A 20,822-nucleotide genomic window follows, 5' to 3' on the forward strand; every position below is an offset into this window, starting at 1 on the left:
GAAAACCCGTCTCAAAAAAAAAAAAAAAAAAAAAAAAAAAAAAAAAAAAAGTTCTTTCTTCCACTCAGCAAAGCCTTTCCTAACCACTCCAGTAATGCCATCCTGTTTTTCCAGACTGCTGGTGATTACAGTGGGTACCACACAGATTATCACTTAGTGGTTCCATGTGAGTATTAATTTTATCTACTGAATTTGAATATAAGCATTAAGTAGTACTCTTATACATCGTGCCTATTCTAGCACCATGTAAGGTACACAGAAGTTGCTTAGTAAAATGCTCATTTAATGATTAATAAAAATTATAATTGATAATATTTAATGAGGACTTATTTGACAAGTACTGGGCTAAAAGCTTTATGACATTATTGTATTTAATCCTCATAAAAATTATCTAAGGGATTCTATTCTCCTTTTATAAATGAGAAAAATAGATGGAGAAAGTATGTAATTTAACCAACTTTATGCATGTTGATAGTTCTTCGTAGACTGGGGATTTGACTTAAAACCTATCTGACTCTAAAGCCCATGTTTTTGTTGTCATGTTTTGTTTTGTTTTGCTTTGTTTTTGAGATGGAGTCTCACTCTGTCACCCAGGCTGGAGTGCAGTGGCGTGATCTCGGCTCAGTGCAACCTCCGCCTCCCAGGTTCAAGCGATTCTCCTGCCTCAGCCTCCCGAGTAGCTGGGACTACAGGCGCGTGCCACCAAGCCCAGCTAATTTTTGTATTTTTAGTAGAGATGGGGTTTCACCATGTTGGCCAGGATGGTCTCAATCTCCTGACCACATGATCCGCCAGCCTCAGCCTCCCAAAGTCCTGGGATTACAGGCGTGAGCCACGGCTCCTGGCCTATTGTCATGGTTTTTAGAGACAGCATCTTGCTCTGTCATACAGGCCGGGTGCAGTGGTGCCATTATAGCTCACTGCAGCCTCAAACTCCTGGCAAAGCCCATGTTTTTTAACCCTTATATTGTCTGTATATGTATTTGAATAACATCACAATATGAATAAACATGTTAAGGGCAACTACCACCTGTGATAATGTAAACAAAGTACCTGGAAGTGCCCAGTAAATATTAGTTTTTGTTCTTCAATGCATAAAACCGGCAAAGCTCAGGAAAGTACTGGAAAGGCAACAGCAAATTAAAGAACTAAGTGGCCAAAAATAATTTTTTGAATCACAGTGTTAACAGTGGGAAAATCTATATAATGGAAAAGCTGCAAAGTTTTAAAAGATTCTCTCTGAAATAATTTTTAAATGGTTATATATTAAGGAACAGAATTCTAAAATCCTGTCTTCACCTTGCTCTTAACAAAATTTCTAGTCCGGGAAAACCAGAAATAAATCAATAAATACTGGAAGCTATTATGGGAACCAAGTAACTTCCTGAGGTAAATTACTCTAAACTTAACGAACCATTCTTCCAATCTTAGGGCTAAATGTCATGTAAAGCCAAGAGAAATTTTTACCTGATTTAGGACTTCGGAGTTTTACACTCTAAAAGAAAAACAGAAAGGAAAAGTGAAAGAAGAATATATGTATGAATTATACAAACTCAAAGCAAAAAATGGCATTTTTGAAATTATATTTAAGATAGCTGTAGAAATAATTATGAAATGTAGACCCTATTTTTCCTAATTTGTAAGTGTGCTGAATTAGGAAATGGCATCCTTCACTCTTACAATGATTTTTTATATCCCATGGCAATTAGTCCTAAACTGATCCCCTTTGGACTTATTTCTGTCCCACCTAAAACATTTCCCTGAAAATTGAAATTGAAGTTACTTCATAACATTGGAAAGAATTATTGTTCTTTCCTCTGGGAGTTGTTAAGATAAATATATGTGGCTATTATTGACAATCATAATTACTAGTACATTGGAATTATAATTTAAAAGGCAGAGAACAGTTGCCTATCAGCATTGCAATTGTAGGTACTTTAAAATGTTTAATCATTTTTCCAGTCTCTCAAATGTTAAGATAATTGATTCACAGAATATATAGAAATGCATAACATTTTTAGATGCACTTCTATTTTTCCTCCAGAAGCAGGACACGTCTACTTTCAAGAATTATTTTCTATTTAATCCACAATCCCCCACCATCTCTGACTTTACCATCAACCACACTATTCCAAAAGGTTTATCTTAAGTAATATGCACACCTGTCATTCTCTATAACATATTATCACAGCTAACATGATACAGCCTACCAGATGACTACAGTGAACAAGCTTCCTACTTAAGTATGAAACATTTATTTTTGCCTTAACTATCCTTCAAGAATCAGCTCAAATGTTTCCTCTTTCACTAAATCTTCCTTGATCACTTCCAACCTGGAGGCATCTCCCACACTTGAAATTCTTTATCTTTCATATGACATTGATCATATTTGCTTTGTTATAATAAATATAGGCAAAAATAAAGATTTGTACACGTCCTATATCTCTACCACTAGACAAGAAGCTTCTTAAAGGCAAGAATTGTGTCTTATACATCTTTTTTATCCCAACATCCTCTAGCACATTGTTTTATATTTAGTATGTACTTAGGATTTATTGAATGATGGGTGTTAAAAATACAAGGAGTAGAACTGTAGCCTATTGAATCTAGATGAGTAGAGTCATTAAAAAATTATTGACCTTGCTTGGTCTAAGTCTCACAGAGTCATCAAATTTCTTTGGTTCAGATGCTCCACCCCATTCCAGTGATGTTCCAATTTTTGCCTTCACAGCTGAGGATAAGGATTTGGAAACATTTGGTGAGAATTCTCCTGGAAGAAAGTGAGTATGTTTCAGTTCTTACGGGTAGTATTCTTTTAGAAATCGAATGTTGTTCAGCAAATAGTACATAAAACATTGAAAGGAACTAAGAAGTAATCTAGTTAATTCACACTTCATTTTATTTTTTGAGACAGGGTCTTGCTCTGTCACCCAGACTGGAGTGCAGTGGCACAATCACAGCTTACTGCATCCCCCAACTCCTGGGCTCAAGTGATCGTCTCGCCTCCACCATCCAAGTAGTTGGGACTACACATGCATGCTGCCATTGCTCTGCTAAATTAAAAAAAATTTTTTTTTTAGAGATGAGGTCTCACCATGTTGTGCAGGCTAGTCTTGAACTCCTGGCCTCAATGAACTCCTCCAACTCAAGGCTCCCACATCAGCCTCCCAAAGTGCTGGAATTAAAGGCATGAGCCACCATGCCCGACCCACACTTTATTTTGTACTTACTGGACTGTACTCACCAGCTTCCTCAACCACAATAAACGATTCAGGTGTCCGTACAGGAAGTGGAGGGGGGATTTCATCATCTATCCTTGGAGCAGTTGCTATCCAAAATGTCAGAAATATTGTAACAATTGTTAATTAGAACAATCCAAAGGAAATTCTTATATTCTAATATTAAATATAAATTTACCATAATTTATATTTAAATTCCGTTGAAGCACCATTATCAGTAAAGTTGGCACTTGTTCATTCGAGGAAAAAGCAAAATGAATTATCTTAAGGTACAAACCCACGAGGTTTTTGCTTATTCTTTAACATTTATTGTTTGTTTTAAAAGCTCAAAAGTAGGGCTGGGTGTGGTGATTCAGGCCTGTAATCCCAGCACTTTGGAAGGTCAAGGCAGGCAGATCACAAAGTCAGGAGATCGAGACCATCCTGGCTAACACGGTGAAACCCCGTCTCTACTAAAAATACAAAACATTAGCCGGGCATGGTGGTGGACGCGGTGGCAGGCGCCTGTAGTCCCAGCTACTCAGGAGGCTGAGGCAGGAGAATGCTGTGAACCTGGGAGGCGGAGCTTGCAGTGAGACGAGACTGCACCGCTGCATTCCAGCCTGGGCGACAGCAGGAGACTCCGTCTCAAAAAATAATAATAAATAAATAAAAGCTCAAAAGTATTTTGATTGAGTCATGGTATATCAGTTAACATAAAATATTACATTAATTTTGGAAGCTTTGAATTACCTTTCGCATAACTCCTTTTGTTTTATATAGACTATATAATAAAGCATTATAAAGTGCTTTGATATGTAAAAGCTTCAGTTATACATTAGGTAAAATTATAAAGATTTTAGTATCTCTTCATTCTACACAAAATCCAAAAATATAGGTATTTTTCCATTTTACAAAACAATAGTATAGGATAGTCTGTATTTCTATACAAACATTCCAGTTATTAAACATTTTAAATGCTATTATAAGAAACTGCCACCAGATGGCACTTGACGATATTGTTACAATCCTTGGAAAATAAGGGTTTATTTTTTATTTATTTATTTTTTTGAGACGGAGTCTCGCTCTGATTTTTAATGATGCAGATGCTTAGAGAAGTCTAAGGTATTTTGAGTATCTAAGAAAAGAAAATACATTTAAATGGTTAAAAATGTATAAAATAATCTAATCACAGAAGGAACTTCTTAGATCCAGATATTTTTGCAGCGAAGCCACAAATGATCTTACACAACTATTTATGAAGAAACTCTACAATAAATAATGTTATAGAGCAAAAGTTTTCTCCACCTCCTGTCTATGTAGAATGTGCTTTTTAAATTATTTGATGATATACCTAAGGGAGTTAAACTTGTCTTTGCTTTCCCTCATCATCTTCCACATCAAATTATTGTCATCATCTCTAACAGAATGCTCATTTCTATTTTCAAACTAATCAGTAAAACAGAACAATATGCATGATATGCAAAAATACAAAATTATAAAAGGTAAAACATGAAAGTAAAGGTATACATAAGATAAAATTTTTACACAAAATATAAACATGTATTCTCATCTACTAAATTACTACAAAAGAGCAAGAAATCAAGTTCTCCCCTTCCAACTCCCACAGGAAGAGAATTCAGTTTTTAGCAATATGTTCAACTCATTTTAGCCACATAATTGTGCAACAAAAATTCTGGGTGCTATTGATCACATTTTTTTCTGCTCTTCTTTTGGAAGCTGCTTCTATATGTTAAGAGTAAATTCTGAGGCTAGGTGTGGTGACTTGCACCTGTAATCCCAGCACTTTGGGAGGCCAAGGTGGGAGGATTGCTTGAGGCCAGATTTTTGAGACTAGTCTGGGCAACATAGCAATACCCCATTTCTAAAAAAATTTGCCGGGCATGGTGGCGTGTCCCTGTGGTCCCAGCTGCTTGGGAAGCTGAGGTGGGAGGATCGGTTGAGCCCAGGACATCAAGGCTGCAATGAGCAATGTTCACACCACTGCACTCCAGCATGAGCAACATAGTGAGATTCTGTTTCAAAACATATTTTTGAAAAACAGTATATTGTGGGCCTTTGATATACATTTCTAGGAATGAGGCGTGCCTTCTTTAGAGGTACTCCTGCTGGTACAGATCCTGTACCAGATCTTGACTGCCTCCATTGCTGCCTGTTTCATGGAATATTATATGTTTGATGTTGCTATTTTCAACTTATTACAGCATTAAAACACTCCTGGGATGTATTTATTTGAGGAGTAGCGGGAAGAAGAAAGAGAAGGAAGTAGGCCAGGCATAGTGGCTCACGCCTGCAGTCTCAGCATGTTGGAGGCCAAGGCAGGGGGATCACGAAGTCAAGAGATCGAGACCATCCTGGCCAACATGGTGAAAACCCATCTCTACTAAAAATACAAAAATTAGCTGGGCGTGGTGGTGCACGTCTGTAATCCCAGCTACTCGGGAGGCTGAGGCAGGAGAATTGCTTGAACCCGGGAGGCAGAGGTTGCAGTGAGCCAAGATCGCACCACTGCACTCCAGCCTGGAGACAGAGCAAGACTCCATCTCAAAAAAGAAGAAAGAGAAGAAGCAGAGAAGAGGGAAGATGAGAAGAAACCAAATATTCTATAGAAACAAAGTGAAACCTAAAATTCTATGCAAACTTTAAAAAATAACTTACCTAGTACAGCAGACTCTTGGTTCAATAGTGGGGAAATATTGGTTGGAGAATTCAGTGATAAAGAATCATGTGAATTGTAATAAGAGGAGAGGGATGTAGAGGATGTTGGCAACAAAGAAGAAGGAAAAACAGTTCCATCTTGCTTCTCAGGTAAATCAAGAGACATCTTAGAACCGGTACCACTTGGAGGCCATGATGAAAAATAAGGATCTTCCACTAAAGGTATGTAAGAACATACATCAAGAGCACTAGAGTCATGGTGCTTCACATTAGAGGCATTACATATTTGGTGTTTAGAGTCATACGGCAGTGAATAATTCAGTTCTGCTGAAGAAACATGCATTACTTTTTGAGACTGCATCTCTACAAAAGAAGAATCATGTGGTTCAGATTCCAAATAAGAAAAGTTTTCCTTGCTGTCCACCTCCTTGGTTTCTCTCTGCTGTATCAATTCAAAAGGAGTTGATTTGGTCCGTGTTATTGGCACCTTTGAATCAAAATATCTTCCTGCTGCATTTACAGGTTTAGAATTAGAACATGCCTCAAACAAAAGAGAGCCCAAATCCAAACTTTGATGCTTCTGAAGAGGTTCCCCAACTGTTGGAAATGCCTTTGTCTGCCGTTTCATGGTTGTATCAGCATTTTTGTCAAAACCGTAATTTAGCTCCAGAAAGTCAAAAGAAGTGCTTGATTTAGCAGGGTGCAAAACTAACTCTTCCTTTGCACTTATTTCAGAAGTCCTAAAGTCAAAGGAAGAAGATTCTGTGTTTTCCATTTTTGTCCTTTGTTGGTTCATCATTTTTGCTGCTTTTATGGTACTAAAACAAAAAGAAAGCGTAATAATGACGCCATACCCCAAATAGGCCTCTTCCTAGCATCACAATGATGTATAAGCATGAGATTCATCTCCCAGACACATTTAGTCAACGTTTAGATATATAAAACTGTACTCACCTTTTTGGTAAGTTAGGAGAGTAAGAGTCTGCTTGGAGAGTGTGATTTTGCTCAGGAATACAATACTTTGCTTGACTCTTTAAAAGAAATAAGTCAAAGGCTGGTTTTCAGTGAAGCAATGTCAATAAGATATTTTAATATTTAGAAGGCTGAAAAGTAATTTTTCAGGAAATACAAAGATTTAAAATAATTCATGAAAGGGTTAGATTAGCTTCCAAAATATTGAACTCAGCAAGAACTCGTTCATATACTGAGATGGCCAGAATAAAGGATTAATAGTGTCATAGAAACTAGAAAGGATTTGTGTATATCATCTTTGCAAATGTGGGAGTTTTAAAAATGTTCTTTGGTGAGTAACTTTAGTCTCAAAAACACTCTGCCTTTAGAAATTTCAGCATCTCAGCCCTTTATAGGTACTCTGGACCTATTTCATCTTGTTCTACTCTTTTCCTCCTCACTATGCTCTAGATATACTGTGTTTCTTGCCATTACTTTAGCATGCCAAACTTACTTCCAAGTCAAGGCTTTTACACTTACTATTCCTCCTGATGAATATATTTTTGCTCCAAATTTTGCATGGCTGTCTCCTTCTAAGTAATTAGATCTCTGCTTAACTGTCATCTGCATAAGGAAACCTTCCCTGACCACCCAACCTAAAATCACACTTCTGCGCCTGTCCAGCCATGCTCAATCTTCTTTTTTAAGAGACTGGGCCTCCCTATATTGCCCAGTCTGGCCTCAAACTCCTGGGCTCAAGGAGTCATCCTACCTCAGCCTCCCAGGTAGCTGGGACCATGCAGGTGTGTATCACAGTGCCTGGCTTCAATCTTTTTTTTTTTAATTAAGTTAGGGTCTTGTTCTGTTGTCCAGTCTGGAGTGCACTGGCACAAACATGGCTCACTGAAGTCTCGACCTCCTGGGTTCAAGTGCTCCTCTCACCTCAGCCTCGCAATCCTTATTTTTTATAGCAATTATTATGAAATGTGTTATTGTGGTTCATAGAATCTTAAAATACCATTGATTATAAAATATATCTTCATTTCAGAGATGTTAAAATCCATTTTGAACATCTCAATTGATGCAGAAAAAGCATTTGACAAAATTCATGTTAAAATCACTTAAAATAGGAATGTAAGGAAATTTTCTCAACATGATAGAGGCCATATATGAAAACCTATAACTGGGCCGGGCGCGGTGGCTCAAGCCTGTAATCCCAGCACTTTGGGAGGCCGAGACGGGCGGATCACGAGGTCAGGAGATCGAGACCATCCTGGCGAACACGGTGAAACCCCATCTCTACTAAAAAATACAAAAAACTAGCCGGGCGAGGTGGCGGGCGCCTGTGGTCCCAGCTACTCGGGAGGCTGAGGCAGGAGAATGGCGTAAGCCCGGGAGGCGGAGCTTGCAGTGAGCCGAGATGGCGCCACTGCACTCCAGCCTGGGCGACAGAGTGAGACTCCGTCTCAAAAAAAAAAAAAAAAAGAAAACTTATAACTAACATATATTCAGTGGTGAAAGACTTAAAGCTTTTCCCCTAATATCAAAAACAAGACAAGAATGCCAACTTTTACCACTTTTATTCAACTTGGTACTAAAGTTCTAGCCAAAGTAATTTTTTAAAGTAATTTTGTTCTTAGGCAAGAAAAAAAAGCATTCAAATTGGAAAAAAAAAAAAAGAAAGGCTGCACACGGTGGCTCATGCCTGTAATCCCACCACTTTGGGAGGCCGAGGCGGGTGGATCCCTTGAAGTCAGGAGTTCGAAACCAGCCTGGCCAACATGGTGAAAGCCCGTCTCTACTAAAAATATAAAAATTAGCCGGGCATGGTGGTGCACACCTGTAATCCCAGCTATTTGGGAGGCTGAAACAGGAGACTTGCTTGAGCCCAGGAGGCGGAGGTTGAAGTGAGCCGAGATCACGCCACTGCATTCCAGTCTGGGCGACAGAGTGAGACTCTGTTTCCAAAGCAGAAAGGAAAGAAAAAAAGTAAAATTATCTCTATTCTCAGATGACATGATTTTATATATGGGATTCCACAAAAAATCTGCTAGAGCTAATAAACAAATTCAACAAAGTTGCAGGATGTAAAGTGAACACACAAAACGAGTTGCATTTCTATACATTAGCAATGAACAATCTGAAAAGAACATTAAGGAAACAGTTATATTTATAATGGCACCAAAAAGAATAAAATACTTAGGAATAGATTTAACCAAGGAGGCAAAAGACTTGTATACTGAAAACTACAAAGCTTTGCTGAAAGAAATTAAACAAAATATAAATAAAAAGACATTCTCTGTTCAAGGAGTGGAAAACGTATTATTGTTAAGATAACATTACTACTAAAACTGATCTACAGGTGCAATGCAATTCTTATCAAAAGCCCAATGGCATTTCTACATAATTTGTTTAAAAACCAGAATAAAATTCATGGAATTTCAAAGGACACTGAATAGTCAAAACAATCTTTAAAAAGAAGAGCAAAGTTGAATGACACACTACCTGATTTCAAAAACTGCTACAAAGCGACAGTAATCAAAACGGTGTGGTACTGACATAGTATAGACCAAAGACCAGTGAAATAGAAGAGCTTAGAAAAACACAATTACATATGGTGGGCAATTGATTTTTGACAAAAGTGCCAAGAAAATTCAGTGGAGAAAGGAGAGTGTTTTCAACAAATGATTCTGGGAAAAACTAAATATACACATGCAAAAGAATGAAGTTGAAGCTGGGTGCAGTGGCTCACGCCTGTAATCCCAGCATTTTGGGAGGCCGAGGTGGTGGATCACCTAAGGTCAGGAGCTCGAGACCAGCCTGACAAAAATGGAGGAAACCCCATCTCTACTAAAAATACAAAATTAGCCAGGCATGGTGGTGCATGCCTGTAATCCCAGCTACTCAGGAGGCTGAGGCAGGAGAATCACTTGAACCCGGAAGGTGGAGGTTGCAGTGAGCCAAGATTGTGCCATTGCACTGCAGCCTGGGCAGCAAGAGTGAAACTCCATCTCAAAAAAAAAAAAAAAAAGTGAGAATGAAGTTGGATCCTTATGGCACATACAGAAATTAACGCAAAAATGGATCAAATACCTAAACATAAGAGGTAAAATGTAAAACTGTTACAAGAAAATGGGCAAGCTTCGTGACATTGAATTTGGCAATTATTTCTTGGATAGGACACCAAAGGCACAAACAACAAAAGAATAATAGGAAAATTGGACTTCATTGAGATTTAAGACTTTTACACACCAAAGGACACAATCAGCAGAGCAAAAAGGCAACCCTTTGACTGAATGGAAGGCGATATTTGCAAATCACATATCTGATAAGGGATCAATATCCAGAATATATAAAGAACTCCTGAAACTCAACAACATGTAAACAACTCAATTTTTTTTTTTTTTTTTTTTTTTTTTTTTTTGCGGGGTGGGGGACAGAGTCTTGCTCTGTCACCTGGGCTGGAGTGCAGTGGTGCGATCTCGGCTCACTGCAACCTCTGCCTCCAGCAATTCTCCTGCCTCAGCCTCCCAAGTAGCTGGGATTACAGGTACACACCACCATACCCAGCTAATTTTTGTCTTTGTAGGAGAGACGGGGTTTCACCATGTTGGCCAGGCTGGCCTCGAACTCCTGACCCCAAGTGATCTGCCCACCTCGGCCTCCCAAAGTGCTGGGAGTATAGGCGTGAGCCACCGCATACAGCCTCAATTTAAAAAATGAGCAAAATCTGGGCACCATGGCTCATGCTTGTAGTCCCAACTACTGGGGAGTTTGAGGTGGGAGGATTCCTTGAGGCCAGGAGTTTGAGACTAGCCTAGGCAACCTAATGAGACCTTGTCTCTAAAAAAAAAGTTAAAAAAAAATTAGCTTCGTGTGGTAGTGCATACCTATAGTTTCTGCTACTCAGGAGCTGAGGTGGGAGGATCACTTAAGGCCCAGGAGTTTGAGGCTTCAGTGAGCCAGGATGGTGCCACTAGACTCCAGCCTGAATGTCAGAGCAAGACCCTGACTAAAAAAAAAGTGGGGGTGGGTAGGGGAAGGCAAAGGACTTGAAGAGGTATTTTTCCGAAGAGGATATACAAATGGCCAATGAGACCACAGAAAGGTGTTTAATCATTAGGAAAATACAAATCAAAATCACAATGAGATACCACTTCACACCTAATTAGGATGGCTGCCATCAAAAAAACAAAATAGGCCAGGCGTGGTGGCTCACGCCTGTAATCCCAGCACTTTGGGAGGCTGAGGTCGGCGGATCACGAGGTCAAGAGATCGAGACCATCCTGGCCAACATGGTGAAACCCCATCTGTACTAAAATACAAAAATTAGCTGGGCGTGTTGGCATGTGCCTGTAATCCCAGCTACTCAGGAGGCTGAGGCAGGATAATCGCTTGAACCCAGGAGGCGGAGGTTGCATTGAGCTGAGATTGCGCCACTGCACTCCAGCCTGGCAACAGAGCGAGACTCCGTCTCAAAAAAAGAAAGAGAAACTGGAACCCTTGTGTACTGTTGGTGGGAATGTAAAATGGCACAGCTGCTATGGAAAACAGTATGGCTGTTCTACAAGAAAACTAAACATAGAATTACCACATGTAATTCTACTTCTGGGTTATACCAAAGTAATTAAAAGCAGGGATACAAAGATATATTTGTATACCGGTGGTTATCACAGCATTACAGCAGCCAAAAGGTGGAAGGAACTCAAGTATCCATTGACGGATGAATGGATAAACAAAATGTGTGTGTGTGTGTGTGTGTGTGGTGTGTGTGTGTATAAACATATACAATGGAATATTATTCAGCCTTAATGAGTAAGAAAATTCTGACACATGTTATAACATGGAAGAAGCTTGAGGACATTAGGCTAAGTGAAATAAGCCAGACACAAAAGGACAAATACTATATGATTCCACCCATATCAGGTACCTAGAGTAGTCCAATTCATAGAGACAGAAAGTAGAATGATGGTTGCCAGGGGCCAGTGGGAGGGGAGAACAGGGCGTTATTGTTTAATGGACACAGAGTGTCTGTTTAGAATAATGAAAGTTCCAGAAATAGTGATGGTCACTCAACATTGTGAATATACTTAATGCCACTATATTGTACACTTAAAAATGGCTAAAATAGCAGATTAAAATGATATATTGTACCACAATAAAAATATTAATTGGAAAGTATCTCTTCCTTTTCTATTTCCTGGTATAGACTGTATAAAATTGGTATTAATTCTTCCTTAATCATTTGATAGAATTCTCTAGTGAAACTATGTGGGCCTGAGATTTCTTTTTTGGGAGTTTTAAAATTACAAATTCAGTTTTTCTAATCACTAAGGGGCTATTCAAATTATCTATGTCATGCCGAATAAATTGTGGTGGATTGTGTTTGAGAAAATAATCCATTCTGGGCTGGATGTGGTGACTCACGCCTGTAATCCTAGCACTTTGGGGGGCCAAGGCAGGAAAATCCCTTGAGCCCAGGAGTTCAAGACCAGCCTGGGCAACATAGCTCCTATTTCATTCCTGATATTGATAATTTTTATTTTCTCCCTTTTTATCTGTGTCAGTTTTTAAAAAGGTTTCTCAATTTCATTGATCTTGTTAAAGAACCAATTTTTTTTTAATCTTTTAAAAAAACCAGGCTGGGCACCTTAGCTCACGCCTGTAATCCCAGCACTTTGGGAGGCTGAGGCAAGCAGATCACCTGAGGTCAGGAGTTCAAGACCAGCCTGGCCAACATGGCAAAACCCCGTCTCTACAAAAATACAAAACTTAGCTGGGCATGGTGGCACATACCTGTAGTACCAGCTACTTGGGAGGCTAAGGCAGGAGAATCGCTTGAACCTGGGAGGCGGAAGTTGCAGTGAGCCAAGATCATGCCACTGCACTTCAGCCTGGGTGATAGAGTTAAACTCTGTCTCAAAAAAACAAAAACAAACAAAGAAAAAACCAATTCTGATTTTTCTCTATTACTGTTTCCAATTTCATTGATTTCTGCTCTTTATTTCTTTTTCTATATTCTTGGAGTGAGAGCTTAGATTATTGAGACCTATACTGTTTTCTAATGGATGCACTTAGTGCTGTAAAGGTCCCTCTCAGTACTGCTATAGCTTCTGTCTCATAAATTGTGATATGTTGTATTTTCATTTTTGTTTAATTCACTGTGTTTCTTTATTTTCTTTGAGACTTTCTCTTTGACCCAATAGATTATTTAGAAAAGTGTGGTTTGATTTCCAAGTATTTGGATACTTTTCCATTACCTGTTACTGATTTTTTATTTTTTTAATTAATTAATTAATTTTTGAGACAGGGTCTCACTCTGTCACCCAGGCTGGAGTGCAGTGGCACAATCACAGTTCACTGCAGCCTTGACCTCCCAGGCTCAAGCAATCCTCCCACCTCAGCCCCCTGAGTAGCTGGGACTACAGGCACATGCTATCACACCTGGCTGAGTTTTTAATATTTGTAGAGACGGGGGTTCCCCTGTGTTACCCAGGATCATTTTCAACTCCTGGCCTCAAGGAATCCTCCCACCTTGGCCTCTCAAAGTGCTAGGATTACAGGCAAGAGCCACCATGCCCGGTCTCTGTTACTGATTTCTAATTTGATTCTATTATGGTCAGAAAATATATTCCGTATAATTTCAATTTTTTTTTTTTTTTTTTTTTTTTTTTTTTTTGAGACAGAGTCTCGCTTTGTTGGCAAGGCTGGAGTGAAGTGATCCTGTCTCGACTAGCTGCAACCTCCGCCTCCCAGGTTCAAGCGATTCTCCTTCCTCAGCCTCGTAAGTAACTGGGATTACAGGCACCCATCACCACACCTGGCTAATTTTTGTATATTTAATAGAGACAGGGTTTGGCCAGGCTGGTCTCAAATTCCTGACCTCATGTGATCTACCCACCTTTGCCTCCCAAAGTGCCGGGATTACAGGTGTGAGCTGCAGTTCCCAGACTAATTTCAATTTTTTAAAAATTTTCAGATTTGTTTTATAGCTCAGGATATACTCTATCTTGATATATATTTTCCATAAGCACTTTAAAAGAATGCGTATTCTTATTAGGTAGAGTGTTCTGTAAGTGTCAACTAGATTTTGTCAATTAGTGGTGTTGAGTTCACCTATATCCTTGCTGGTTTTCTGTCTAGTTCTATCAAAATTGTTGAAAGAAGAATATTGAAGTATCTGGCTATGACTGTGAAATATCTGTTTCTCTCCTTTAAGTTCTATGAGTTTTTCTTCACATATTTTGCAACTTCATTGTTTGGTCTATATACATTTAGGACTATTATGTCTTACTGGCAGATTGATCCTTTTATCATTATCTCTCCCTATCTCTGATAATTGTCTTTACTCTGAAGTCTACTTTATCTGATATTAACAGTCACTCCTGCTTTCCTTTGACTCATGTTTACATGATACATCTTTTTTCCATTCCTTTGTTTTTAGCCCTCTTATATATTTGAAGTGAGTTTCTCATAGACAACATATAGTTGAATTGTTTTTTTAATTCTCTGTGCCAATCTGGCAATTCACTCTACCACCAGTAAATATTGGTGTATTTAGGCTTATATGTTTAATGTAATTATTAATATGGTCAAGTTTCATTCCGCTATTTTATTTTTTGTTTTATTTTTATTCTGTTTCTCATTGCTATTTTCTTTTTCCTGACGTTTTCTCTTTCTTGCATTTTTTAGAATTCCATTTTGATTTACCTATAGTGTGTTTTATTATATCGCGTTGTATAGCCTTTTTTTAGTCATGGCTCTAGATATAGATTTAGATATATGGTATCACACTCTACTGGTGTTGTCATTTTACCAGGTCAAGTGTGGAAGCCTTATCTTCCTTTATGTTTCTTACCATCCTCCTGTTACAAGCATTTAAAATATTTTCTTTAATACGTTTAGAACAACATCAGTCAGTGTTATATTTTAGCTTCAATTGTAAAACATAATTTATAAAACTCAAGAGGAGAAGGAAAGTTTATTATATTTACCCATGTTTGCTTATTATATTCTTTCTTCCTTCTTTCATCATTTCCTTTCTGTTTAGAAAGCTTCCTTTGCCATTTTTTTAGGGTAGGTCTACTGGTAACAGGTTATCTTAGTTTTTCTTCATCTGAGAATGTCTTGATTTCCACTTCATCCCTGAAGGATGTTTTCGCTGGATTGACAGTTATTTTCTTTCAGCACTTGGGAAATATTGTGCCAATTCCTTCTGACCTCTATGATTCCTAATGCAAAATATGCTGTCATTCTAATTGTTTTCCTCCTACAGTTAAGGTGTCATCTTTTTCTGGCTGATTTCTAAAACTTTTTTGTTGTTTTTCGTTTTCAGAAATTTAATTATCATGTATCTTCCAGTACTTTTTCAGCCCTGCCCTTTCTCTTTTCTTTCTGGGATTTTGATGACACAATGCTAGATTTTCTTTCTTTCTTTTTTTTTTTTCTCGTCCCTTAGTTCCCTGTTTATTTTTTTCAGTCTATTTTATCACTGTTGTTCAGACTGGGCAATTTCTATTGTTCTGCTTTTCAATTCATTAATACTTTTTTCTGTACCCTCTATTCTGCTGTTGAACCCATCTATTTTGCTTCAGTTACTGTATTTTTAAGTTCTAAAATTTCCATTTGCTTCTCTTTATATCTCGTTTTTTGCTGAGATTCTTTTTTTTTTTTTTTTTTTTGATGAGACTTTGTATTTTTTAATTTGGTTTAAGCATGTTTTTACTTTTTTTCTTTTTTTATATTTTCATTCTTTTTATTGTTTTTGTTGTTATTGTTTTAAGCATGCTTTTAATTGCTCACTGAAGCATTTTTATCTTGGCTGCTTTAAAATCCTTGTCAGATAATTCTGACATCTGTATCATCTCAGTGTTGTCACCTATTGTCCTTTTTTAAATTTGGTTTGAGATCTTCCTGGTTTTTGGTATAATAAGTGATTTTCAACTGAAATCTGGGTATTTTCACATTATTATGAAACTCTGAATCCTAGTTAAGCCTTCTCTTTTTGCTGGGGCTTTTTTTGTTTTTTTACAGAGTCTTGCTCTGTCACTTAGGCTGGAGTGCAGTGGTGCAATCTCAGATCACTGCAACCTCCATCTCCTGGGTTCAAACAATTCTCATGCCTCAGCCTCCTGAGTAGCTGGGATTACAGGTGCACACCATCATGCCCAGCTAACTTTTGTATTTTTAGTAGAGATAGGGTTTCACCATGCTGGCCAGGCTGGTCTCGAGCTCCTGGCCTCAAGTGATCTGCCCACCTCGGCCTCCCAAAGTGCTGGGATTACAGGCATGCATCACCACACCTGGCCCTTGCTGGGGCTTTTTGATACTCTCTAGCAGGGGAAATGGTAGGGGGTGCTTCCTCATTGCTGCTGGGTGGATCCTTCCTCCATCAGGTTCCTCATTTAGCCTCTGTTGACACTCCAGGGGATGCACTGTTGGGAAGGCTCCTCACTTGTTCTCCACTGACACTGTAGTGGGAGTGGCCTCATTACCACCAGATGACTGTGAAAGTCCTGACTCTCCACTAGGCCTCTTCTGACACCACTTCAATGGGAAGGCATTGTGGGGTCATGTTAATACCAGGTAGAAGCCTACGTTCCTCACATTGTCTCCACTGACACTGTGATAGTGGTGACCTCATTACCACTAATGATGGTGAAAGTGTTTAGTTTCCACTGGGCCTCTTCTGATGCTACATATGGTCTCCACTGACACTGCAGGATAGGGAGCCTCATTACAGGCCAGTGGGGATGAAAGTTCCAGCTCTCTATTTGCCCTTCTCTAACACCACCCAAGAAGGCGTATTGGACACCTTATTATAGCCTTGTAAGGGTGGAAGTATAGGCTCCCCACTCAGCCTTTGTTGGCATGGATGAGATTGGGTCAGCTTTTGCTTCAGTGTTGGCTACAGTAGAATGATTATTGTCTAATAATGTTCTGTCTTGATAGGCTGCCCATTTACTGGTTCTTTGGCTAGAGATAGCAGGCTTTTATTGGGGCATCTTTTTTCTCTGCACTGTTAGCATTTCTCAGTTGTTGGCATCTTAAGCACCAAGTTTAAATTATATGAGGCAAAGAAAACCGAGGGAGCTCACCACCATTTTGTTCCTCAAGTCCGGAGGGCCCTGACTAGTCTGCCTTTTTCTCTCCATCCCTCAGAGTTTTCTAGTGTTTGTTTTATGTATAATATCCAGGATTTCTAGTTGCACTTAGTGGAAGGAATAGGAAAAGTATCTCTACTAGATCTTTCTAGAAGCAGAAGTCCTCCATGGCTATCTTTAACCAGTTCCCCCTGTGAGGGGTTGAACTGTGTTCCTGTATCCCCATTTATTGGCTAAGGACCCACTCCAAACAACCCAGCTATCCAGAGCCATGGCACTGCTACTGGGCTACATTTGAGTACTGACATTTCCTAGAACCTAAATAAAATAAGCACAGTTACTCCAGCAACACATTAAGACAATATTCTTTGTTCAAGTAGACTTTATTCTAAGGGTGTAAGGATGGTTAATAATCATATAATTATATGACTGCATTAATAGGTCAAAGGAGGGAAAATCCATCTAATCACTCCATAATGCAAAAATAGGCAATTGATAAGAATTCAACATGTTGGCCAGGTGCAATGGCTCGTGCCTATAATCCCAGCACTTTGGGAGGCCGAGGTGGGCGGATAATCTGAGGTAAGGATTTCAAGGCCAGCCTGACCAACATGGAGAAACCCCATCTCTACTAAAAATACAAAATAAGTCAAGCGTGGTGGCACATGCCTATAGTCCCAGCTACTAGGGAGCCTGAGACAGGAGAATCACTTGAACCCTGGAGGCGGAGGTTGCAGTGAGCTGAGATCGCGCCATTGCACTCCAGCCCAGGCAACAAGAGCAAAACTCCGTCTCGAAAATAATAATAAGAATAATAATAATTCAACATGCTTTCTGAAGAAATTCTTTAGAAAATGAAAATCAATGAATTATTCCTTTAAACAATTTAAAAATTCATATGTCCAATCAAAATTCAAAATTATGCTTAGTGAGACACCAGAATAATTCCTATCAAAATTAGAATTGTTTATTTCACCTCTGTTATTTGACATTGTTCTGGGATTACTAGCCAATGAAATGGGCATGAATATAAAATAAGTAACAATTCCTAGCAACTATATTCTTATTCCATGTCCCTTCACCATATCATTTCTCCTTGCAGTTGATATTAACTATAAGATTGCTTAATTAGTTCCCTAGCCCCAACATTTATTCTGGCTTTCTTCCCACCCACCTGTCTTGCTGAGGTCTCAGGTATGCTTCATCATTCAAATGATGAGAATTATGATCAGGGCCACGTCTGAAACACTTTGTATTCCTAATGCTGAGAAAATAGTAGAGCCTCAGTGAGTATTTTCAGATTAATAATTTAAAATGCGATATTAAAAATTGAAATGTATATGTCACATATCACTTGAACCCAGGAGGCAGAGGTTGCAGTGAGCCAAGATCGCGCCACTGCACTCCATCCTGGGCGACAGAATGAGATTCTGTCTCCAAAAAAAAAAAAGAAATGTATATGTCACATGAAGGCAAGGCAGCAGTAATTTTGTCTTGTTAAGGTTTGTTCAGAATCTAACACTTTGTGGTTATACAGTATTTAACATCAATTTTTGTGATGAGATCAAAATAGCATATCCTAGAACTCTCAATATTTTTTAATTGGCATTTGGCCAAATCATAATAGTTTTTATATCTTAGGCCTCCAGCTGAAAATCCTTTGGATATTCTAAAATATTCTCAAAACTTCAATGATTCAAGAAAGCAATCAACAGAGTGAAGAGACAACCCGTGCAATGGAAGAAAATTCTGCAAACTATACATCTGATAAGTATCCAACAGCATTGGATACTAACATAGCGTAAGGACTCAACCCAACAACAGGAAAACAAATAACCTGATTTTAAAATGGATAAAAGACCTGAAAAGATTTCTCAAAAGAAAACATACAGATGGCCAATAGGCATATGAAAAGATGTTCAACATCACTAATCATCAGGGAAATGCAAATTGAAACCACAGTGACCTGTCATCTGTCACTTGTTAGGATGGCTATTATCAAAAAGACAAGAGATAACAAAAGTTAGAATATGAAGAAAAGAGAACACTTGTACCCTGTTGATGGGAACATAAATTAGTACAGAAATTATGAAAAACAGGATGGAGATTCCTCAAAAAATTAAAAATAGAACTACCATATGATCTAGCAATTCAACTTCTCGGTATATATCTGAAGGAAATGAAGTCACTGTGTCAGAGAGATATCTGCACTCCCATGTTTATTGCAGCATTACTCACAATAGTCAAGACACAGAATCAACCTTGGTGTCCATCAGTAGATGAATGAATAAAGAAAATGTGGTATACATACACAATGGAGTACCATACAGCCTTTAAAAAAGAAGGAAATCCTGTTATTTGTGACAACACGGATGAACCTGAAAGACATGCTAACTGAAATAAGCCAGGCACAGAAAGACAAATACCACATTATCTCACTTATATGTGGAACCTTTTTTTTTTTTAAGTGAAACTCATAGAAGCAGAGTATAGAATAATGGTTACCAGGAGGCTGGGTGGAGAGTTGGGGGAGAGATGGGATTGGGGAGATGTCAGTCAAAGTATACAAAATGTCAGTTAGACAGTAGGAGTAAGTTCAAGCTGTACAATGTTGTACAACATGGTGACTATAGTTAATAACAATGTATTGTATACTTCAAAATAGCTGATAGTAAATTTTAAACATGGGAGCAGAATATATGCTTGCCCTTTTACTCCTATTGTTTCTAAATTTAGCTGAAAACTAACTGTATGCAGTAGGTTAATCAGAGATGAATTTTTTTAATAATTTTTTTTGAGACAGGGTCTCACTCTGTTGCCCAGGCAGGAGTGCAGTTGTGGGATCATGGCTTACTGCAGTCTTGTCCTCCTGGGCTTATGCAATCCTCCCAGCTCAGTCTCCTGAGTAGCTGGGACCACAGGCACATGCCTGTGCCTGGCTACCATTTTTCTTTTGAGACAGAGTTTCACTCGTTTCCTAGGCTGGAATGCAATGGTGCAATATCGGCTCACTGCAACCTCTGCCTCCTGGGTTCAAGCGAGTCTTCTGCCTCAGCCTCCTGAATAGCTGGGATTACAGGCACCTGCCACCATGTCCAGCTAATTTTTGTATTTTTAGTAGAGACTGGGTTTTGCCATAGTGACCAGGCTGGTCTTGAACGCCTGACCTCAGGTGATCTGCCCACCTCGGCCTCCCAAAGTGCTGGGATTACAGGCATGAACCACCACACCCGGCCATTTTGAAAAATTTTTTTGTAGAGAAAATTGTTATGTTGCCGAGGCTGGTCTCAAACTCCTAGGCTCGAACCAATCCTCCCACCTTGGCCTTCCAAAGTGCTGGGATTACAGGCATGAACCACCTCGCCCAGCCAAGAGATTATTTTTAAATTTTTATTTCTCTTTGAGACAGGGTCTCACTTTGTTGCCCAAGCTGGAGTGCGGTGGTGCCATTTCAGCTCACTGCGACCTCCACCTCCCAGGTTCAAGCAATCTTCCTGCCTCAGCCTCTGGAGTAGCTGGGACTATAGGTATGCCCCACCACTCCTGGCTAAATTTTTTTTTTTTTTTTTTTTTTGGAGATGGGGTTCACCATGTTGGCCAGGCTGGTCTTGAATTCCTGACCTCAGGTGATCTGCCTGCCTCAACCTCCCAAAATGCTGGGATTACAGGCGCGAGCCACCGGACCTAGTGAGATTAATTTTTTAAGTTAAGTTACCTCAAATTAATTTGTTCTTTTCCACAGGAAATTTTTAGTGCAGCCCTATGCACATCTGACGCTCTCAATTTAGTTGTGACAATGGATAAATCCTGCAACAAATCTGACATCCCTTGACCAAAAGCAAGTACGAAAATTTTTTTGACATCATATCTA

The 20,822-nt window shown here is 38.9% G+C and overlaps 1 protein-coding gene across 5 annotated transcripts in view; it reads right to left on the reverse strand.

The window, feature by feature from the left end:
* PTPN22 (protein tyrosine phosphatase, non-receptor type 22) overlaps nt 1-20,822 on the reverse strand; it is a 64,440-nt gene that overhangs the window by 19,929 nt on the left and 23,689 nt on the right. For 4 of the 5 annotated variants that reach the window (XM_025364100.1, XM_025364108.1, XM_025364128.1 and 1 more), the window contains 5 exons: nt 6,852-6,928; nt 5,898-6,715; nt 3,245-3,328; nt 2,640-2,770; nt 1,468-1,495 (listed from right to left, as the gene is read on the reverse strand). In XM_025364100.1, coding sequence (XP_025219885.1) covers nt 1,468-1,495; nt 2,640-2,770; nt 3,245-3,328; nt 5,898-6,715; nt 6,852-6,928 — 1,138 coding nt within the window. The remainder of the gene's footprint in view (nt 1-1,467; nt 1,496-2,639; nt 2,771-3,244; nt 3,329-5,897; nt 6,716-6,851; nt 6,929-20,822) is intronic. The other variant, XM_025364118.1, reaches the window with a different exon arrangement.

Source organism: Theropithecus gelada, chromosome 1 (assembly GCF_003255815.1).
Source record: "Theropithecus gelada isolate Dixy chromosome 1, Tgel_1.0, whole genome shotgun sequence".
In the NCBI taxonomy this organism is placed as follows: Eukaryota; Metazoa; Chordata; class Mammalia; order Primates; family Cercopithecidae; genus Theropithecus; species Theropithecus gelada.